Here is a 24,310-nt window from a genome sequence, read left to right on the forward strand (position 1 = left end):
CGACATCCGTTCCGGCAGAAAGGTCAAAGGAGAGGCTAGGCATCTGACTAGCTGAAGTTGGGCACCTCACAGGACAGCCATCAGACCCCGCACAATGCATATACGAAAAAAAAAAAATCTGAATTCTTCTTTCAACTGGAACAGAAAAGAAAAACAGCCATATGGTGGTGAGTGGGTGTGGGGTGTTGAGTTGAGGTGGGGAAATCTGGTTTATTCAGTTCTGTGTGATTCATGAGCTGGACCATGAATAACGATGACAGAAGAAGAATTGATGCCTTTGAGCTGTGGTTTAGAGAAAGTCCCGAATATTCATCTCATGAAAAGATAGGTTTTGAAGAAAAAAAATGCAGTTCGAGTGCTGCTTGGAGGCAAGGATGGCAAAGCTTCATCTCGCATATTCTTATTTCGGACCTGTTGTTGGGAGAGGCTATTCCTTGGGAAGGAATGTCATGCTTGGAAAGATATTTCTTGGAGGTTCAAAGAAAGACATTACAATGAGATGGATTGCCATCGTGACTGCATCAATGCACTTAGAGATAAGGAGGATGGCACAGGATGGATCAGGATTCAGATCTGTTCACAGGTTGCTACGAGCTGTGCCCAACTCAACGGCACCCAACAACAACAACATGAGATTTGAGACACAGGATTTCCTAAGCCCACTCTCACAGCTAACGAGGTACGTGTCTGCTTCCCCCTGCTCTGCCTCAGCTCACCTCCTACATCTCCTGCTTCTCTCTCTGTGGATCATGGTGCTCTAAGCACATGCACCATGCTTTTGTTTTCTGGTTTTCATTTAGTCACTCATTTTTTCAGCATATATTACTGAGCAGCTTCTCACTACTTGGGGCAAAGAGGCATGTTCTGTGGGACAACTTGGGAAAGGACTCTTGGAAGCCTGTGTCTGGCTTCCTCCCCACTTGGCACTATGCTCCTTTCCCCTCTGCTGGTTTTGCTTTTTATGAAATGCTGAGTCCTGTGACTCCTCCTGGTAAATCTTCAAACCTGGAGGGGGGCAGGTTTCGGAAACCATAACACACACCTAAGACCTGAAGTGAGGCGGCAAGCCAAGAAGTACTTAGTGGGAGCATGCTTGGCGTATTCAGGAGGTCACCTCCTCAGCTCCCCACATCTTCCTCACCCACAGGTCTGCCAGGGAAGCTCATTAGAGACTCAATGTCCATATGTTTCTCACTTTCTTTGTTTTAATTTCTTTTTCCAATACTTATCTCAATGAAATGGACTCATACACCAGTGATCATTTTTAAAAATAATTTTTTCTTTTATACTGGTTTGCTTACAAAGTTCATATACATCGTTTTTCACACTATCTTCATTGACACTGTGTTTCACACAATCATTCCCATTGATTATACTGTATAAAATGAATCAACACCGAAATATGCCCACTGTTGCCATCTTTCCAGATCCCAACGGATCTTCCCCATTTCGTTTACGCACCCCCTCTCTACCCATCAAGTTGTACGGCCCCGTGATTACCCCCACTCCGCCCCGCCTCACCCCTCTGCTCCTACCCGCTTCACCTTGCGTCCTCATACTTGTTTTACTAGTTATCTTTCTATTTCTACAATAATGGTTTTGGATAGTATTTGCCCTTATGGGACTGAGTTAGTTCACTTAGCATAATGCTCTCCATCTCTCCCAAGTTGTGCAGTCCTTTTCGAAATCATTGCTCCTGCATGCTGTGATACACCAGCGATCTTGAAGATGGCACACGACAAGGAGATATTTATATTATACATAAGGGATCCATCAGTCAGAGCTGGTTTGATGACAGTGAATAACAACATCAACAGCCTCTATCTTAGAGTATCTTCACTTTTTCCTTTAAGGTCTGATTTCTGCCTCCTCCACTCACAGCCACTTAGCAGGCAAACAATAAATATCTAAGCAACAAAAATGAATGAGGGAACAAATTAATGACCCTCAATATGCCTGGCAAGAACTGTGTGACATGCAGACCAAGCTCTTATTTTTAAGTGCTCTGCCACTTATTAATCTAGCTTCACTCCAGCCCATGTGGTACGCCTTTTTCATTATGCTCGTTCTACCTGTGAGGAAATGGAAGCACAACACTTCTCTAAAGACAGCTGCAGAGCCAGAAAGCGGTGCAAGTGAGACTTGAATCCAGACAGATTGACTCCAAATTCATGCTATTAGTCACCATGCTGGTCTGGAAAGAAAAGGACTGAGAGCGATTAGCCATTAGTTCCCTAGCTTAAATCACACCAGTTAATATTTAATGAGCACTTATGGGGAGCCAGGCCACCACACTAAGAGACTTTCGTCCATTTTCTGTTTATTATTAATAAAAACCAACAAAAGAAAACAAACAAATAAACAAAAAACATCCCCAAACCATTATTGTTGAGACAATTACAATGCATGGTGACCTCATAATAAGGGTTTTGTAGCCATAATATTACTCGAAGAAAATTGCCGGGCCTCTCTTTGGCAATGTTTTGCAATACTTACCTCAGTGAGATGGGCTCAGACATATTAGCATTGCTGAGTGGGTTTGAACCGCTAACTTTTTTGGTTTGCAGTCCACCATCTCAAACCATTTGCACCCTCAAGACCCAATGGCATATGAAGGCATCAGTGATGACATGCTATTTATGACCATTCTTTTATAAGCGAGAAAAAGAAAACTTAGAGAAGATAAAGCATCACTTGAGAGTTACAGAGCAGGAAATACATGCATCTGCCTTTGTGTCCTAGGGTTCTCTGGTGGTCTAGTGCTAAGGAGTTGCGCTGTCACCCCTAAGGTAGGCAGTTCAAATCTACCAGTTACTCTGCTGGAGAAAGATGGGTAGTCTTCTCTTGAGCAATTTATAGCCTCTGAAACCTGCTGGAGTGTCAGCTGAGTCGGTTCTGATGCAATGGCACATGACAACATCTTTGAGTCCACATTAATGGCTGCCACATTCCAAAGCATCTCTGGACAATTTCTAGCTTCCAGTCTGTCACGTTTATCTTGGTTTAAATCTTACAGTAACCTAAGGAGCCATGATGACTCCAGGTGATGACAACGTGGCCCTCTCTTAACTTAGAATTGTTTATGGTTTCAAGAACCTCAGAAACTAACAACTCTCAGTGGGTCGTCTAGTCCACAGCCTGCATCTTTACTAATATCTCTAGGATTCTGAGCTCTCTTCCTCCACTGCCAGTTGTTTGTCTTTGTCTGAACTTTCTCACCAGGACAACTGGTGTTCTTATTTTCCATCAAGATCCTCAAGTCATGCTCTTCACTTCTGATAAAGCAGCACAATGTATGTATAACTCGAGGTTCAGATCCTCCCACGGCTCTCCATAGTTTTCAGGGAAATTACAACTGTCCAACAAGCACACAAGACATTTAACTAGTTTGCTCATACTTGTTCCTCTCACTGACTCCTTCTTATCCTCTTCCTTTATCCCCATCCTCCGTGTTGTCGTGGTGGGTACCACTGAGTTGTAACCAACCCATAGCTGACCCTCCAGCGAGTTCTCAGAGGCAGTTAATCACATGAGACTGCCCATCCTTTTCCCATGGAGCAGCTGGTGGGCTTGAACTGTGTGCCTTCAGGATTGCAGCACAGCTTCTTGCCCCTTAGGGCCACCCCTGTAATCATGTTTATGACCATGTGTTGTTGCTATGTGATACTGAGTTGGTTCAGCACAGCTCCCATATATGTCAGAGTAGAATAGCCACATAGGGTTTCCAAGGCTGAGCTTTTAAGGGGAGAAGATTTCTAGGTCTCTTCTACCACAGAGCTATTGATGAATTTGCTCTGCAGACCTTTTAGCTGACCATCAAATGTTTAACCATTACACTACATGCAACTCCAGGCCTCTAAGTCTTCTCAACCTGCTCTTTTTCTGCCTCAAATGTCTCATCCATTCCCTTTCTTCCCTCCACGCCCCCATACTCCTCTGGAGCCAGACTTCAAATCAATCTTCAGAGTCCTCCAGGAAACTTTCTCTGACTGTTATATTTTGATGTCCTTCAATGCTCACATAATCCTCTGTGCTTTTCTTGATCAGAGCACTGACTTAGCTATAATGCTATGGCCCCTCTGCTTCCACAAGATGCCATAGACCCTTGTGCTTATCAAGAGGTCTTATCCAACATAAAACACTACATACACGGCACATAGCAGGTCCTTAAAAATAAATGATTGCACACCACAGCATTGTTTACAATTGCAAAGTGATGGAAACAACCCAAGTGTTCATATGGATGGACAGCTAAAGAAACTATGGTACATCCACACAATGGAGTATTATGCAACACCAGAGAATGACGAAGAATTCAAGAAATGTCATGTTGTACAATATGGGTGACTCTAGAGGAAAATATGCTGAGTGATACAAGTCAATCACAAAAACTCAAATATTTTATCTGACCATTACTATAAAAAACTAAAGAAAGGCTTATACACAGGATCATTTTTGGATGGTTACCAGGAATAGGAAGGAAATAAAGGGAAATAAAAGTTAATAAATTGATAACAGATACTAAGTTAATAAATAGATAATAGATATTAAATTAGGTGAAGGGAAAGGCAATAAACAATTAGGAGCTCATCAGACATTGTTATTAATCACATGAATAAATTATAACTAAAGTTATAAAAGAAAATATATGAATGATTGAATGGAGAACTAGTATAATCTGTAAAATTTCATTCAAACTACAATTAAAAAAGAAAAAATAGACTAAGTGATTGTTGTGCAAAACAAAGGGGACTAATGACTGGGACTAAAGTAACACCAAACAAGTAATGATTATGTAAAAGGACTCAAGGTTCACGATCTAGTGCGCTCATTCTGAGCTGAAGAGGCCAAGCACACTGGTCACCATCCCTGAAAGGAGGTTAAGAAGGTTCATCACAGGAGGCAATGATGTTTGTCTATGTTGTTCTCTTCTGTGCTCTCAGAACACAGAACAGTGTGGTGCTTTGGACGTATTTGTGGAATGAGCGGTGAGTGAGAGACTCTTACATAAAACAATAGCTAACATACACCGCAGGTTTATGACATGCCTGGCACAGATGGGGACACTTCATACGGATTATTACTTCTACACCTCACACAAAGCCTTTGATATAGGCACTATATTTCACCAAACAGAAACTGAGTCACAATGGCCCAAGTGGCCCAGGCAGGCAAGAGAAACGTTAGGCTTCCAGTATGAGCATTTGAGCTCTGGAATCCAGCTCTGACCATCACAGGAAAAACCAGTCACACTTGTTCTGCCTAAGCTTAGAGACTGCATTTCATTGCTCAAACCCGACTTCAGACAAATATTGTCAGTTGAGTTGAGCTGGTTCCAATTCATGGGGACTCTATGTCCAACATAAGGAAATCTTGCCTCATCGCAGGCCCTCATTAAGATCACTGGCATGCATGAGCTGGCTGTTCTTGTGTCCTCCATCCTAGAAGGATTATCTTCTGGCACTATACCAAAAAAGAATCTATTGTGCTCCTTGGGATTTTCATTCGCCAAGTTGCACAAGTTGATCACTAGGTCTGTCTTCCTAGTCTCGGTCTGGAAGCTCTGCAGAAACCTGTTCAGTATAGATGAGCCTGCTGGTATCTGAAATATCTAGCATCGCAGAAACACACGTGCCTCCACAGAATGACACACTGACAGAGAGATGGTGGTACAGTGAAAGATCAAAACTCAACAAACTCAAATTCTTGGATGTCGAGTGCAACCAACTCAGAGTTGACCCTCTTACGGGTTTTCAGAGGCTAAAGAGGGGACCACATGGGAGGGGAGTGCCCTTCTCTCTCTGATGGAACAGCTGGTTTGTTCAAACCCCAGAAAGGAATGACCTGTGAGCAACTCCCTACAGACCATGCCACTAAATCACTCGTAGTGAAATATGTCGCTGTTATGTCCTGTTGAGTTGGAACCAATTCTTAGTTGACCTTCCAGTGGATTTCAGAGGCTGTGTATCACATGGGAGACCGCCTATTTGTCTCTTGCTGGGCAACTGGTGGATTTGAACTACCTGCCTTTGGATTGGCAGCACAACTCCTTATTGGCCATCAGAACACCCTGTAGTGAAGTATAGGAGCATAAAAATATGGCTAGGATGATTTTTTCTTTTTCTTTTTTTGTAATCCAGGTGCCTAGTGTATTAAGAACAGCACAGAGTTTCTGAATCCAGGGAAATTGACCACAAATTTTTTTTCCAAAGTGTTCTGTGAGGCCAACAGCCTGCTTTTCATTTTCCAAGCAGCATCTTGCACTGCAAACTACTCTTCTGGAGAAAACAAAATTAATAAAGTTGTTAGAAGGAAAAAACAATACACAATGTTGTTGTTGTTGTTAGGTGCTGTCGAGATAAGTATGGCTCATAGCTACCCAGTTAACAAAAGATCTGAACCCAGTCCTGTCCTGTGCCATCCTCACACTTCCTGACACACAAGAGCCCACTGCAGCAGACAACGTGTCAGTCCACCTGGTTGAGGGTCTTCCTCTCCGCTGACCCTCCACCCTTCTCAACATATGCACAATAAGGGGTTGATTAAACATTTTAATTAATTGCTACATTTATCAATGGTAACTAATGTTATAAAACATAATGTCCATGAATGATTTTAGGAAAACCTAATATGATCTATAGACCTTCACTCAAATAAAAAAATAAGTTAATTAGTAAAAAAACAGACTAACCTACTCTTAATTAATGTGAGATGCTTAGGAAAATGCAGCAGGTCCTCACACATCTAGGGAAAAGAAAAGGTTATGTTTCATAAAGCTAGAGTAGGCACTCTCACTGGGTGGTGGGGGGGAGGGAATAACCATGGCAAATGGATGGATAAGTACAGGGACTCCCAAGTCCTTGTCTCCTAATAGACTCCCGGTGTCTCATCAAGTCCTTCGGTGTCATTAGCTGCTGTCACGCTAACTCCAATTCACAACAACTTTATGTTTAACAAAATGCAGTGTTTTCAGTCCTCTACCATTTTCACGAGGGTCAGTATACACCCTTACAACACACGCAACACTTGCTTCAATCTCTGCATGGACTTTCCGAGGTAGGAATTATTTTCTGTTTTACAGATGAGGTGACTGTTCAGAGAGGTTAAGAAACATGGTGAGGGTCACACAGCTGGTAACCATCAGAGCCTAGATTTGAACAGGGTTTTGCTTGACTCCTTGCCACCTGACCTCCCAACATATGTTCTGGATTGAAACAGCACAGCCATGACTACTAGATCCTCCTGACGGCTCTAAAGAACTTTACTATAATACCATGTAATACTGGAATACTATGCAGCACACAGGAGCAATAACTTTGTAAATTATTACCTAACTTGGCAGGGACTGGAGAGCATTCTGCTGAGTGACCTAACTCAGTCTCATAAGGATAAATATTGTATAAGACCGTTATTGCAGAATGAGTATAAGGATCCAGGAGGGGTGGGAGAGGCTGGAAGCAGAGGGATGTGGATGTGCAGGGGGAAGAGGGGATTAATCATTGGGTTATATAATTTGACGGGAGGGGGCAAGGGAAATTGAAAGAGTTTGTTTAAATCTGTGTTAGAATTTTGTAAATAAACTAGTGGGAGGGAACTTTACTGTAAAACCTCACAACATTCGTCTATATAGCATCTGCTCAAAGTAACCCTCTGAAGTAAAAAAAAAAAAAATTTAATGGTAACTTAGTCAACAAAACCTCCAAAGCAAAATCAAAATAATGCTAGAGAAACAATCAAAATCTGGTGCTCTGACACAATCCTTGCCGGCATCTTAAAATTCTAGAAGGCTGGATAGTCAAGCTGCAACATGTGACACACAAATCCTCACTGTAATTACAGCTTAGTTTCTCATCTACTATAAAGGTCTCTACTGCCAAGACACATGAACTATGACAATATCAACTAGGGAAGAAAGAGGTGGGAGTGAGAGTGATAGTACTATACTAGCGAGCCCAGAACAAATAGGCATGGAATGTAAATATAAGGAAGTAGACCAGATGAGATGAGAAGGGGCAGGAAGTTAGTGGTTGCTGACCACGAGTGATGAACACATGCAAGCTCTCTGTGCAGGCCTAAAAATTTCCATTTTCAAATAAGCCATGCCCCAAGCTATATTGTACTAGAATGGTAATGACCCGGATTCCAAGCCTTCTTGGACACGGGGAGAGGTTAAAGCTTAAATTACGTGGATTCCCTATGTGCAGTTTTTGTGTCCCAAGATACCTCTCAGTAAAACGCCAGGCAGCAAATGGTGCCCCTATAGATATAACAGAGTGGCTGGAGCCACTGTTCCTCAGAATTAAAAACTTTGCTAAACCCTCAAAGCAGAAGAAGAGAACAGACAGTAGTCTGAATTAGCATGTGGCTGGCATCCAGGAAGTGTGTGTGCCCAGAGGTACCATTGGCATGATATCACTGTATAGAAGAAGGAAGTTGGCACAAGCCCAGAAACCAATGTGTGGTTATGCCAGGAGGGCAGGTGACCCTTCAGTAAAGGACAAATACCAAGCAGGGTTTTGATGGATTCTAGTCACAAACTACCTTTTCTCTTTAACACTTTATAGGACAAATGAAAAGACTTGTCAAGCCTTTATTATCCAAAGAAATGGTGCCTCTTGGGAATCTGAAGCAAGTTATGGTGAAGAAAGTACAAGATATGGTAGGCTGGCTTTGTTTAGCTTGGTCAAGGGTAAAGGGATAGATCGTCTGCATCATTTACAAAACAGAAAAAAGCAAGGGAAGCAAGACACACAATGAGTTAAATGCCAAGGGTCATCTGCAGGGGGTTAGCCCAGCTGCCTCAAGAACTCTGTCCATCAAAGGTGGATCACAGGTGCACAGTGGGGATCCCAGCCAGCTTATAATGGTTAAATCAAAGCTGAGCATTCTCAAGTCCATTCCAGATACACTGAGTCAGAGTCCACAATTATACAGGATCACTACCAGGGGATTCTTCTAAGTTTCCTTACAGTGTAAATGTCCAGGATGAACAAGCAAACTCTGAGCAGGAGTCAAACACATGAGCTAGCTGGCAGCCATGGCCCACACAGTGAAGTCCTGTGACCATGAGTTTCGCCCGAGTACCTGTCAGCAGTCTTTAAAGTATGGAGCAAGGATCAGAAGTCCATGGATGGGGGCAGAAAGAGAATGTGGACTCAGTCATGCAGATCCATCAGTGATTTTCAAAACACAGGTCAGAACACCCTCAAATAGCTGTCTGTGCAAACTCAGAATGAAAGTAAAATAATTCATCAGAGACTCCCAAGGGCTCGATATATTCTGGCCCCTGCTCATCTGCCCCATCTATCTCTTCTTAGCTCGTTCCAGCCACATTCCTTGAGTCAGCTAACCTCATTCTCACTGCAAGGCCTTTGACTTGCAGCTCCCTCCACCCCGCATGCTATTCCTCAAATCTCTGCATGGCTATCCAGACCTCACAGAGGCCTTCACTGACCACAACAGCTGAAGGAGGACTTTCCGTCACTTTCTACTAAATCCCTTTGTCTTCTCCACACTCCCTGCCATATCTGATATAATTACTTATTTGGTTGTTGTTGTTGCATACCATCAAGTCGGGACCAGCCCATAGCTGACCCTCATGTGGGTTTGCAGAGACAGTTAATTGAACGCAAGGAGACTGTCCGTCCTTATCCCACAGAGTAGCTGGTGGGTTTGAACCATGTTCTCTTGATAAATGTGTCTGAGGACTCATGAGCCTTCAGCACACAAGCACTTAGTGACCAGTGGGCCTTGTCACAGAGAGCAGAAAAAAGTGCTCAAGGGAAGGTGGGATTCCTGAGGGCACGTCTGGGTGCGCAGGTGGGCTCCTGGGACCTGCAGGTATAGATGTGCCTCAAGCTCAGAAGCCACCACGAGAAGCTCCTGGAGTTGCTGTGACTTCGGTTTACATCTGCTCTGCGTCCTTTCAGAGGGTGTGCTGCTCACCGCAATGCCAACCAGGTGACCGCTGTTACTACAGATGCCATCAAGGTGGTACCTACTTATGACGACCTCGAGTGTTACAGAGTAGGACTGCTCCATACAAGTGTGTGTGGGTGTGCGGTGTGTGTGTGTGCATGCATGTGTGTGCGGTGAAAGTTAACAGAATAAGTTTTACATTCAACAAGTTGTACACATGCTGCCTCATGACATTGGTTGTACTCCCTCCAATGTAACACACCTTCCTTCTTCCTCCTTTCCTCCCTGGGTTCCTGTTTCCACCCTGTCCATCTTCCCTGTTCTTTCTGGTTCATTGAACTTTGGTTTTGGGCAAATGCTGCCCTCAGGTCTCATGTGGCTGATTGCTCTGAACAGTACGCTCCTTACAGGTGTTACTGCTCACTTTAGAGGCCTGTCTGTCGTTTGGCTGAAAGGTGATCCCCAAAGGGGGTTCAACTCCAGGTGTGAAGTGTGTCTAAAGGTCTTAGGGTTCCACGAGTCTCTAGCAGACCAGTAAGTCTGGGGTCCTTCCTAATAACTCAGAGTTTGTTCTACAATTCCCCCCACTTCTATTGTTGATTCTGAACAGAGTGGTCAGTAGAGAGCACCAGCTCGTTCCTTAAGCCTGGCTCCAAAAGATTTTGTTAACTGTAACTTTTTAACAGAAGAAATTAGGGGGGGGAAGTTTACAGTAGCAATTCTGTAAAAACAAACAAACAAAAAAACCCAACAAGAAGAAGAAGAAAAATTCCAGGCTTTTCTTGGGCAGAATGGTTGCGTGGTTCCAAACTACCAACCTTACATTAGCAGCCCATGAAGAACTGCTTGTGCCACCTGGTCTCTCTATCAAGGGCTCTTACTAAAATGCAGAGGCGGAGGAGGGCGTTGAAAGTGTGCATTTCTATCATGTGACACAAATGTCGCTGCCAGAGGGCCATGGCTGAGACAGAAATTTCTAGCGCTGTGAAACTATCACCTGAGAGTGCCGTTCTTTGTGAAGTGTTAACCACAAAGGATTCCATCTTCAAATGATAAAAATAAAGGGAATCTAACTAAGAGTAGCACAGGGAAACTTCTTTGGAACAAGATGACTCAAATGTGTAATAGGTCAAATTGGTAAGGACTTAAAATAGAATCACTTCTAAGTCCTGCCTGATCTGTGTGCAGAACTGGCAAACTGATTCATTCTGGCATCAAAATTGTGAAGCACATTACTCCCTTATAGTTTTGACATTTACAACTCTTAGGACATGTTGTTGTTGTTGTTGTTATGTGCGGTCGAGTCACTCTGGACTCATAGTAACCCTATATACAATAGCCCTGAAATCTACTCTATCCTGTGTCGATTTTATTGACTCTGACACATCAACCCTCATTGCCCCAGTCACTGAGTCAATCCATCTCCTCCAGGGGCTTCCTCTTTTGCACTGTCCCTTCACCCTCCCAAGCATGATATCCCTCTCCAAGGACCAGTCCCCTCTTGCAACATGCCCAGAGTAGTCAGAGAGACCCTTGGAATCCTTGCCTCCAAGGAGCAGCCTGGCTTCACCCTCTCCAGGACAAACCTGTTCTCCTAGCAGTCCATGGTATATTCAATACTCTTCTCCAGCACCACAGCTCAAAGGCATCAATTCTCCTTCTATCATTCCTAGTCACTGCCCAGCTCTCTGACACATAGCAAACAATTGTGAAGGCTATGGCCTAGACTTTCTCACTTATGTATAGAAACAGAACAAACATGGATCGATTCTCCCTTCCTACCTCAGTTCTCTTCTCCAACACCACAATTCAAAGGCTTCGAGTCTTCTTTCTCCATAGCTATTCAATCTGTATGCTGAGCATATAATTCCACGCTGGTGACAGTATTCATCATGGCTCTGTATGGGCGTTATCTAGCTCCTTGAAGGCATGAGGTGGGAGTAAAAGGTGCTCAAATGGGTAGAATTTGGCATTTCTGAGTCCTTTAATGAAGTGTTGGTAATGCAGTGGTTAAATGATCAGCTTTTCATCTAAAAGTTGGCAGTCTGAACTCACCAGCTGTTCCAAGAAAGAAAAACATGGTAATTCTGGTTCTGTAAAGATGTCCACCTTGGGAACGCTGTGGGGTAGTTCTGTTCTACACTGTCCTATATGGTCACTGTGAGTTGGAATCAACTCAATAGCATGTTGTGTTTTTTTTGGTATTTCCATTAGCAATCTTCCAAAAGATCTGAGTGGCCATGACTTGTCACTGTCCACAATCTCTTCCTCAGAACTCAACAATATCAACAAAACAAAATTAAAATCCCCTCACACTGTACCTGACCCTTTTGTTCCAGTTTTTTGTGTTCCTTAAGAAGTTGTTCCACGCGTATCACACTGTCTCCAATGTCTGTAAACTCAGCTTGCTCTTCCAATAAGTTATCCAGGGCCGTTTTAACCTATAAAACAGCAGCACAGATCAACTGATGAGAATCTGGAAGGACAGGCATGCTAGGATCTCAGGAAACTCAACATCTTGAAAGGATTCAGGACTTGTGTGCTTCTATCAGTGCATTTTTAAAAAACCCCACCTGTTCTTTAGCTCGCAGATTAAGGTGGGGGTACAGAGACATATGGCAACGGAATAGTATACTGCATTCAACAGAGGGTCAAACGGAAAGGAAATACGGCAGTGAATCCCAATAGGACAATGAGATTCTGGAACACTTATTCCACTGGAAAAGTGAAAAGTAGTTTTTGAAGAAGCAAGAGCTGGATTAGAAAGAAGAGGGAAGCCTTAGACCAAGGGGCTGAATGGGGGAAAGAAGGTAAGTGACTGCATCAGAAGAGTTCTTACCAAACAAGGAAATAATACCTCACTAAAGTTCTGCTCAAAGCGCTGCAGCTGTAGGCACTGGGTAAGCTTCAGGTGATGCTCAGACCAAAAGTGACTAAAGGCTTTTTCTGTTTCATCCAACTGAACCAACAATCTGTCAAGAAAGCATGAGAAAGCACATGGGTAACTTTCATTGCCCCAGAAGTTCAGGCAGGCCTCTGTGGATAACAGCTAAGTTTTCAGTCAGGGTTGTGCACTGGGGCATAGCGCCTTCTTACAAAAGTCTGTATCACCCATGACTCTTAAGGTTCATCTAGTTTCTCCATTTCTTACTTTTTAACCAGGACTTCTTCAATGCCAGGAAGATACTTCCACCAGATTTTGTTGCTGCGGCCCAGGTGACTTTACCTTTGCCAGTCTTTTGTTTTGTCTCCACCTAACACTACAGGTGTGTTAAGGCGCAGCACACAGAAATGCTATTGATTGTAAATGAAACAACAAACTCTACCATTTGCCTTGAAACTTGGAACCAGAGCATTTCACATGAGGAAGGCAAAGAATTCTTATCAAAAGAGCTTACAAACAGGTGACAGCTGGATGCTTAGTGTTTATTCTCAAACAGAATTCATTCTTACCCCCACCGATACGGAACAGGGGCTTTTCCAAGCTGCTTTTGGGTTGTCTGAGCTAAGCTGGTTCTACAGATAGTCTCCTGGCAAAGCAGATCCCAGCGCTCTCACTCACCTGCCCATAGTGGCGACGTTCTCACGATCATTGGGACTTAGTTTGCTGGTAAGGTTTTTGGCTGCTGCTTCCTGGATGCACGTCAGCAACATGGCCCCTTGTTTTCTAAGGGATCTCAGCTCATCCTAGAGAACAAAAAAATATCCAGTTCTCTTAAAAGGAATTTTTAAAAAAAATCCTGGTAGAAAAAGAGAATGGTAGACACGTGTTCATCTCCATTTTAGCCATTCAATATAGTTTGTTTTTTTTTAAAAAAAAATTTCTTGACATTTATTTCTTTGTAGAGAATGCAGACAGATCGCATAAAATTAAAATGATACAAAATGGTAAAAAGCAAGTCTTTTTTACTTCTGCCCCCCTCTCAACCACGTTACATCCCCAAATGCAACGCCTCTCACATTTTTTTATGTATCTCAAACTGTTACAAATGAAAAGCAAAACCAGTTCATAAAATCTGGTCCTGATCTGATCATGTCAAGAAACAAGAAAATAACAGATTTTTGCTACTAATTGCTAGACACTACTATCCAATTACAAGATAATAACTACTAGTTGACCATGAAACACCTCAACCTGTTCTCATCAATACAGACCTGCTCCTCCCTCCCCCACACCCATCCCCAGCTGTGGCCTTGGTCAGCTACTGAAGGGTGACAATGACTGGGAGCAGTTACAATCTGATGTGAAAAGATCCAGATGCTTAAGTCAACTCTAGTCTGTTCTTTTTATGTGGGGACTTCGGATTCTGCAATTCGGGGAGATGTGGGTAGGCCAGCACCTTCCAAACGCAACCATTCTAGTTCTGTTCTTGCTCATCACGGGCCATCTCTCTCTCCGCTCAGCCTCAAATGCAAGACCAAGGCCACAAGTCAAAGGAGGTGGAGCCTGGTCTAGAATTTTGATCTCAGGGATTGAAGTTCTTGATCAGGTCTTTGAGTCACGGGACATTTATTATGATTCTGAGAGTTAGAACAGGCGCATAACTCTCAGACTCCAACTGAACCACTGTCAGAGCCTGTGAGCAGTAAATCTTTCTCTAGCCCCAGCCACGTCTTCAAGCTTCACCAGTATGCAGTTCATTTCCTGTGGGAGGAGGAGTCCTGGGCCTGCCCAACCTCATGCCTTTGCCCCTTGTCTCCCTTTCTACTGTAGTATCTGACCCATTGTAGGCTTCTATTGTCCAAATCTAGCTTCAAGCCTTGATCTCTCATTAATGACAGATTTGGCTTCTCTGATTTGTTGTTGTTATGTGATGCTGAGCCGAATACAATACATAGTGATCTTATGAACAACAGATCTGAACCGTCTCCTATCTTGTGTCATCCTCACAACCTCTGATCTAGACCCTGACAATTCTCTGGGCACTCCCTCTGGCTCAGTCCACTCCAGGTTATGCCCCATGTTGGTCAGTTGGCTGGCATTTCTGCCTGGAGTGGGCAGCTTCCTTCATTCCCACGTTCAGATGTCAGCCTTCATTTTTTTCTTATCCCATCAACACTCATTAATGAGTGCAACCAGAATGCTGCTTGGATAACAAAGCTACATCTTTCCTACTTTGGGCATGTTGCTAGAAGAAGCTATTCCTCGGAGGGGGACATCAAGCTTGGAAAGGTGGAGGGTCAGCTAAAGAGAGGAAGACCCTCACCAAGGTAGATTGTCACAGTGACCACAGCAATGGACTCATGTGCGTCAGAGATGATGATGACAGCACAGCATATGACAGCGTTCAGGTTTATTGTTCACAGCATTGCTAAGATTCTTATTTGACTTGACAGCACCTAACAAAAACAACAACAGGTTGTAATGTCTAAATAAATCAGGTTACAGATGAATAAAGACAAATAAAACACAATGGAGGAAAAGTAGTCATAGGTAAGTGCTCTTATCCCCCTTTGTCATTTTCTATTCCAGTGGCCTAATGGTAAGGAGCTTTGCTGCCAACCCAAACTCACATAGTTTGAATCCTCCACCTGCTCCACAGCCGAAAGATGGACAGTCCCTTCCTGTGTCACTTATTGCCTCTCAAAACTCACTGGAAGGTCAGCTATGAGTGATTCCAACTCAACAGTACATAACAACACGACAACAACTCTTTGAGAAGGGTCCTGGCTTTCCCTATTCACTTCCACAATTGCCTCTGAGCTCCATCTGGATTATCAACAGATCTGGTCCATCAACAGATTATATACACACTTTTGTGATGTAGAGTTATTCACAAAGGTAGACAAGCTAAAAGGGAAGAGACACATTGTTAAGACAGAAAGATGCTGAGAAGAAAGATACATTCAAATACTTGCAGGATGTGAGGAACCAATGTGAGGAAAGGAAGGTGAATCTTAGTGTTGTGCATAGCGTATTATGTCTTAGGTACCTTGTAATGCTATAACACAAACACCGCAGTAGGTAGCTTTGAAAACCAGAAGTGTATTTTCTTACAGCGCTAGAAACCAAAACTCTAAATGAAGATCTTAGTTGGGTTGGTTTCTTCCTTGTTGGTGGCCCTGGTTCCTTGGTTTTAAGACAACACTCTCCTGTGTATGTCTCTGTCTACGCTAGTGTCTTATAATTCGGAAATGATTAGGTTTAAAGTCGACCCTACACTGGTAAGAATTGCTGTGCAACTGGGAAAGATGTGGGCCAGCCCCTTCCAAATGCAACCATTCTAGTCTTCTCTTTGCTCATCACAGGCCATCTCTCACTGCTCTGAGCCAACATCACAAGGCCATGGCCACAAGCCAAAAGGGGTGGAGTCTGGTCTAGAATTTTGCTCTCAGGAGCTAAAATTCTTTACTTGGTCTTTGAGTGAGAGGATGTGGATTTGGTAAGACCCTGGGAGTTAGAGGAGGTGTGAAGTTCTCAGACTCAAACAAAACCAATGTCAGAACTGGTAGGAAATGGATCTCTTTCTCCAGCCCCAGCTATCTCTTCAACCTTCACATCCTATTTAGCTCATTTTCTGTGGGAAGAGTTTTCTATTTCCCTGGGCTGGTCATACAGAAGTCCTGGGCCTGATCAATCTCATGTTTTTGTCCCTTGTCACCCATTCCACTCTATTATCTACCCCACTAAAGGCTTCTATTGTCTAGATTCAGCCTCAGTTCTTGATCTCTCATCGATGACAGACTTAGCTTCTCTGATCTAGACCCTCACAATTCTCTGGACACATCCGCTGGCTCTTGTCTATTCCAGGTGAACATTCAAAATACTTAACACTTGTATAGAGCAGGCACTGACCAGTCAGCACCAACATCAGACACAGAGCTGAAACAGTCAGTTCCTAGGTGATCTGAATGCAGACGGTAACCCTTTAGTTGCTAGAATCATGAGGCTGTCTTTGGGCCCTGGGAAAGGAACTAGGGAGATTGAGTGGGGGGGTTTCCATGGACGTAAGTGTAAAATTATTTTAAAAATTAGTCCAGCTCTTCCAGTGTATACCCAATGAATATCAGCTCTGCTTATATAGTTAAAGAAGGAAGAGGTGGGCCCAGAAGAAGGCCCACTTAGCAGGGTGTGAGGAATTAACTGCAGAGTCAAAAGAACTACAATTATCTGGGAGAGGATTCTTTTCTATGACAAAGGTCAACATGAATTTGGATACTCATTCATTCAACAGACACCCATAAAGTGCTCTTATGCATGGAGTGGCCATGAGTCAGAATCAATCCAACAACATCTGGTTGTATGGTAAGTGTTAGGCATTGTCTGAGGCTGTGCCATGGGCAGACAGCGCGTGTGAGAAATGAAAGGCTGAATCAGAGCCAAGAGAACACATGAAGGACCAAGGCTCTGTACTCCTTATTTTACTTATTGTTGTTGTTCAGTGCCATCGAGCCAGAACCAAATCATAGTTGACCCTCCATCAGGTTTTCAGACTGTCCATCCTTCTCCCATGGATTAACTTGTGGATTCGAATCGCACGCCTTTGAAATTGCAGTGCAGTTATTATATCACTAGCTCAGTAGATCTCCCTGTTTCACTTATTACCCAAATTTTCTAACAAACTTGAGCTTTACTGTTATGTTTTCATTCACAATGCTAATAAAAGAGAGCTTTAATGGCTTAGCCAATATTGAGTTGCACTAGCAATGCAAAGGTGGTTGTTGTTTCTGTGTACTGCAGAGTTGGAATCAACCCATAGTTGACCCTCACAGCGGGTTTTCAGAAGCAGTTAATCACACAGGGGACTGCTCATCCTTTTCCCATGGAGTACCTGGTGGATTTGAATTGTGTGCCTTCAGGATTGCAGTGCAGACTGGACCAAGAGAGAAAGACGAACACTCTCCTCTTATGTGACTTACAGTCTCTGAGAACCCACTGGAGGGACAGCTATGAGTCAGTCACGACTCAACAACGAGTTGAGTTGAGCTGAACTTATAAATTCCAAAGTTCAACCTTTAAGATGCATATCTTCATAACTTAGACAAAAAAGTCCAGAAAAAAGAAATAGATACTACCTTTCTCTGTAGTTATGGTGAGAGACAAACACACACAGATACAGACACACACACACACACACACAGACTTCTGTAGCATAAAAAGAGTTCAGAACACTAACATAATGTTATATTTGAAACATTCATAAGAATGTCAATGGTACCTTTCTGTGCAAAATGAAAATGTGCCCACAACCATTACTAATATGTGTTCTCTGAAGTACAATTTAAACTTAAATTACAATTTAAACTTAAAAGGGTCTTCTAAAACTCCCAAATTTAATAATAATATGAAATTATTGTCAGAATATGGGAATAAATTGTAATATCTGACAGATTGCCACACAGAAGAGGATGGATATCCATGACTGTGTCTGCTGGTCTTGGCTTCCAGGCTAAATACATGTGATGTGTGCTGAGGACTGTCTGGTGGTGTAGAAAAATCACAGAGAATTAAGGGTTCCAAATCTTAGCATAAGCCCAGGTGTCCATGATCTAATTTTTTTTATTAGTTTGTTTATTTTTCATTTCAATGAACATCTACAGAGATTTTGGAATTCCATTCATTCATTGTTGCACCCTTCTCCCCGCACAATGCCCCCCCCCTCCGTTAGCTCCTCTCCTTGAAAAGCAAAAGAAAAACTCCCTCATTGGTACACAATCCCCCCGCACCTTCCCAAACCCCACCCCCTACCCCCAAATATAATCCACTCTGCAACCCTCATTGCATACTCCTACGATAAAAATAATGCCCTAAAATATAATAATTTTACAAAACAATAACACGTACTGAAATTTGAAGCAGTCTGGTAACAGTCATTAGCTGCCATCTAGCTGATACCTAATTCATGGTGTCCCCTTGTGTTACAGGATAGAACTACTCCATAGGGTTTTCTCAGCTGTCATCTTTAAAGAAACATAAATAAGAGCTAGGACACAGAAAGACAGGTGTTGCTATGGATAATATTGTGTCTCAGCATGGTTATGATCCTCAGTATAATCTACCCTATGTGTTGTAAATTCTAACCTCTAGTATGTAAATGGGATCTCTGAGGGTTTAGTGGCAAAGGACTGGGCTGACAACACAAAGGTGCTCAGTTCAAATCCACCAGCTGCTCCTCAGAAGAGCAATGGTCATTCTCCTCCCTTGTGATTTACTGCCTTCAAAAACCTCCTAGAGGGTTACCTAGGAGTCAGTTTTAACTTGACAGTACCCAACAACAAAACATGGTATTTATGAGGCAAGATTAGAAGTTGTTCCTTAAACACATGATCAGCTATACTTAATTAAGGGGAGATAAGTGTATATTTAGACCTTCTGGCAAAAATTTAGATAATTTTTCATCTGATCTCTATCTGGGCATCTACTTAATGGTCTCCAGACTTGAACCAGAGGGTTGCTGTACTTGCAATATTTTTTGGCTCATCGTCAGGCCATGACCCTGCTCTACAATGACCTTTGGACTCTCCAGCTCTGAGGCTGGTAGCCTGCCTGCCTGCCAATGACCTGGACTCACTGACCTTCCCAGAAAGCTCTCTCTTGTCTGATCTGCAAACCTCTACAGCACATGAGCCATTTCCTTGAAACAGCTCATACTTTCTTCTTGTTCTTACCTGCCATTGAGTCAACTATGACTCATAGTAACCCTATGAACAACAATAGGAACCTTGGCTTATCTTGCAACATCCTCATAATCTTCCACATGCTTGAACACATTGTTACAGTCACTGTGTCAATCCATCTTGTTGAGGACCTTCTTCTTTCTTGCTGACACTCTACCTTTCTAGCATGGAATCTCTTCCCAGGGATTGGCCCTTCCTGATAACATGTCTAAAGTATGTGAGTCAAAGTTTCACCATCCTTGCCACTAAGGAACACTTTGATTGCATTTCCTCCAAGACCAATTTTTCTTTTTGAAAGTCTATACTATATTCAATACTCTTCACCAGCACCACAATTCAAAAGCATCTTCTCTTTTTCAATCATCCTTGTCCATTGTCCAACTCTCAGATGTGTATGAAGCAATTGAAGATACAAGGACTTTTAAACTGATATCCTTGCTCATTAGCATTTTGGAGAGGTCCTTTGTCCCAATACAACATACATTTTTTTTTTTTTACTAGTACTACCAGGGATGTTGATCGTGGATCCAATAAAAATCACATTTTATTCTTATAAGAGTGTTTTATCAACCTTTTAAGGGGCCTCAGTTCAGCTCACTCCCAAATGTACCGTATGTGTAGCCACCACCTCTCTGTTAGTGGAGGTTTGTGTGCTGTGATGCTAAACATGTTTCATTGGAGCTTCCAGACCAAAAGGCAAATGAATCACAATGTTTGACCCTGTTATTTAATGGGTCTTCAAGAGTCTGGGGCAGAAACAACAACAGCCACCACCAACTTTTCTAGTAAAGACTTTATAGCGAATTGAATAATGGTGGATTTTTTTTTTTCATTTGGGAAACAACTTTAAAAGTAGAATATTAGTTTAAGTGTTATTTAGAAGAGTAAATATTTTATTTAAATATTTATACATGTACAATACGTGATTTATGGTTTTCTTCCACTCTGGAGAGCTTTCTTTTCAAAACAGTTAATACAGAGGTTTGATTTGATTTCATAATTTCTTTATTCCTGGAGATCTTGGAGAGTCTTTGTATTAGACTCAAATAAGCTCTATAACCAATCAAAATAAGAGTAATTTCCTTCAAGAGTTTTCTGTTTATATATTTTCTCTTAATATGTAGTCATGCTACTAACCCAGGTGCAACTCCTCTCAGGCAGTTTGAATCCTAGCTGGGCCTTGGGAGGAATATGGGCAATCTCCTCCCACTGTCATTTACAGCCCCCAGAAAATCTGCTGGAGGGTCAGTTATGAGTTGCTTCCAACTTGACAGCAATTCATGGTGGTATGTTTGATTCCTAGTCACCTCAGCAAGCAACCAAAATAAGAGACTGGCTGAAATTGAGAGCCTTCTGCTTATGTACTTTCTCTCAGATTATTTATAATCACCGACACACCAAATCAGACACTGTTTTTCCCTTTTGTGTCTGACTTACCTCTCTTGGCATTATTCTTTGCTTGTTCATCCACAGTATGTGGTGTTTGGGGGAATATTTATACTTTCACATGGTAGTTTAGTGGTAAGGAATTGTAAGTAGATTGTACAAAACAACATCAACAGTATTTCTTCGTGTGTATGTGCCATTTTGTTTATCTAGGTGTCTGCTGATGGGTCCTTAGGCTTTCCCATCTCTTTGCTATTATAAAGAATGCTACAGTGACCATGGGCTCATGGAAGGGAGCACTGGTGGCTTAGTAGTCAAGTCTTGCATTTCCAAGCCAAAAGCAGATGGTTTGAAACCACCAGCGGTCTCTCAGAAGAAAGATGGGCAAGCTCTTCCCATGAGATTTATTGCCTCTGGAAACCTGCCAATGGGTCAGCTGTGAATCAGTTCTGACTTAATTGCACGCATCAACAATATATACATAAATATTTCAATCCAAATCAAGTAATCTTAATTTAACTACCTGGGCAAGTACAACTGTTCTGATCATTTTATCTTAAAATACAAATCTCTGATTTTACAGCAGTGGAAAATATGAACACAAGCATAGCAGTTTAGTTAATGTGAGGCAATGGAAAATATGAACACAAGCATAGCAGTTTAGTTAATGTGAGGCTTTGCATTTGTTCTCTTACTAAGAGGTTAATTAGATGGAAGTTCCTAACTTCCTTTTATTTGTCTTCCAGGTCAGATAATTTACCATTATTTATACTAAACTTGGTACCATGCTCATGTAAAAATGGGTGTTGAATCACATTAAGAAATGGTAATTAGAGTACAAGATTGTTTTTTAGAAATGACAGACAATATTGTAAATTATGTGGTTCTACTAAGTTACCCATATATATAATCTGGGGAGATTTCACTTCCTCTACACACAGCTGCATATTTTAATTCTCAGAATAGCTGGTCACCCTCCAAATGAAAATTATTTTACTCCATCTTGGAGACTGGTCCTTTCCCTTCCCTCCACCTCTACCAAGTTCTTCATCTGTGGAGAAATTACAGAACACTTAACCCATTTACCTTTTCTTGGAACCGGTGGTGTATATACGACAGAGCCTCACTGGCTGTATTCCAAAGAAACTCTCTCCTACCCCACAAAAGATGTCATAATCCAAAGTCTAAATTTCGTTAGCCTTTCCTCAGAGACCTGGTGACAGATGATGTTGTCACCTCTGTGTTTCTGCTCTACAACGTGGCCTAATCCTTCTGGAACAAGGTGGAGCGTAGCTGTGCTCATGGCCTCTGGCATGGAATCCCTTTCACAGCTCTCTTCTGCTGCTCTAGGCATCCTTCATACCATGTACTTGTACCAGCCTACAGCTCTGCAGGTCCCTTTTGCTCTGTGACCTCCTTTTCTAGCAGACATCACTGAGCTATCTTACTCTGCTGTCTCTAACCTGTACCTCCAGACCTCCCTTCTCGGGGACCAGGGGAAGTTTATTTGGACAAGTTATTTAGGAAAGACAATTATCAAGCTTCTCAGGGGGCATTTACAGGAACATTCCAAGTTGAGTCCAGCCTTTCAAAGTTTCAGACCAGATCTTTGAAGTCCTCAGATTACTCTGAAGAATTTCAGATATAAACTCTTTTGTGTACCAAGCTCCTTACAGAGAGGATTTCCAGTGCTCACTAATACACAGAGAAATTCAGATGCCTCAGTCTCTAGGTTGTTGAGATTTCTCTAATCAGACTGTATTCTTCAAGATTTTACTCTTCTAATTACTTGGGCACATAGTGATGGGTACTGAGTAAGTATTAAATAGATGAAGAAATCAACCATCTAGCCAAGCATTTCTGCAAATTTTAGAACAAAGATACAGTTCAGGTCTTCTAAGCTCCGTGCAATGAGGATACATGGAATACTAAGGTCCAGCAAATTTCCTATCCTCAATTTGCTGCCCTTTTGTGGCTGTGTCCTGTGAAATGCTTGATTCAGTCTGTTTGTGATTCTTGAAGCTGAAAAGAGGCTGACACATGCTTAGAGACAAACTACAGGGGAAACTGCCTTTCACTCTCTGACCTGAAAGAACTGCCAAGTTCCCTTCTCAGCAGGTTCTGATGGGCTTTTATGAATCATTGACTGCAAACCTCTGCTTAAATTCATCACAAGTCAAAGCACCATCCACCATCCTTTTTCCCAAATTAGTCCCCAGATAAAAATTACACAACACAGAGAAAATAAACCCATAAATTAGTTTACTACTCTGCCCCAAGATTTTACAACAGCCCCTGAGAGACTTCCACTTCTTTCAATCCCTCAATCATTGTAACCTCAGCTTATTATGTCTTGGTCCTAGGGAGCTCTAGTGGACTAATAGGAAGGATATGCACTGCCAACCCAAAGGTAGGTGGTTGGAATCCATCAGCTGCTGCTCAGAAAAAAGATGAACAATCTCCTCCCTTGTGATTTACGGCCTCTCTGAAACTCACTGAAAACTCACTGAAGAGTTTTCGTAGATATGAGTCTGTTCTGAATCAAGTGCACACAACAGTAACAACATGTCTTGCTATGTCCTGAGCAGGAACTCAGAAGCACAGAGTGCAATTCTTTTCTATTTATCACCCAGGATCAAGACAGGATTTTTCTATTCATCTATTGCCTACCCTGGCGATTGAAGACAGCTGTTGGCTAGAAAATGCAAGAGAAGAAAGAAGAGGTCTTAACTTTTAGGTTCGCTTCTGGTTCACATCAGGTGGTTATCTATGCTGCTGACACAGCACTTGCCTCCAAGGGCTCACTGACCACTGACCTTCAATTTGTCTCGTTGTCTCATGTGGGCCAGGAGAAGGTCTTCAGTGCACTGCACACCTCTAGATAGCTCTGTCTCACCAAGTCGGGTCCCAAACATCTGGAGCATCTGGGCGGTAGTCTTTACTGTCAGGGCAAAGTTTTCAATTGCCTGGAATGTCAGACAATCACAATAATGCTGAGAGATTAGGATTGAAGATAGTATCTCAATACAAAAATAGCACACCTAGTAGTAACTAGGTAAACCCTCAATGTGATAAATTGACACAATAACCACAATAATGGACACAAATATACAAATGATCTTGAAGGTGGCACATGCCCGGCAAAATCTTGTTCTGCTCAATTTATGTTGAACAGAATAAATGAATCGGACTCAGCTTGGTAGTAACTAACAATGGCTAAGAAAGACCTTCAGCTACCACTTCCTTCATATCTGCAAAGTACTGCACATTGTACTTAGTACTATACATTTGCCTCTCATCTCAATCATCCCTTGAAGTAGATATATCACCTCATGTTACAGATGAGGGAGCAGAACTTCTAATAAACAAAGTGAGTTTCCCACTATCA

The 24,310-nt window shown here is 42.3% G+C and overlaps 1 protein-coding gene across 1 annotated transcript in view; it reads right to left on the reverse strand.

Annotated features, from left to right (window-relative positions):
• The window catches only part of MCF2L2 (MCF.2 cell line derived transforming sequence-like 2), a 174,721-nt gene that overhangs the window by 18,082 nt on the left and 132,329 nt on the right, over window positions 1–24,310 (reverse strand). Inside the window, exons 7-10 of the mRNA XM_006884157.1 lie at window positions 23,739–23,888; window positions 13,481–13,605; window positions 12,776–12,890; window positions 12,240–12,359 (exon numbers count right to left, since the gene is read on the reverse strand). Of these exons, the coding sequence (XP_006884219.1) occupies window positions 12,240–12,359; window positions 12,776–12,890; window positions 13,481–13,605; window positions 23,739–23,888 (510 nt within the window). The remainder of the gene's footprint in view (window positions 1–12,239; window positions 12,360–12,775; window positions 12,891–13,480; window positions 13,606–23,738; window positions 23,889–24,310) is intronic.

Source organism: Elephantulus edwardii, unplaced genomic scaffold (assembly GCF_000299155.1).
Source record: "Elephantulus edwardii isolate Elephantulus edwardi_28Jun2011 unplaced genomic scaffold, EleEdw1.0 scaffold00031, whole genome shotgun sequence".
NCBI classification, from domain to species: Eukaryota; Metazoa; Chordata; class Mammalia; order Macroscelidea; family Macroscelididae; genus Elephantulus; species Elephantulus edwardii.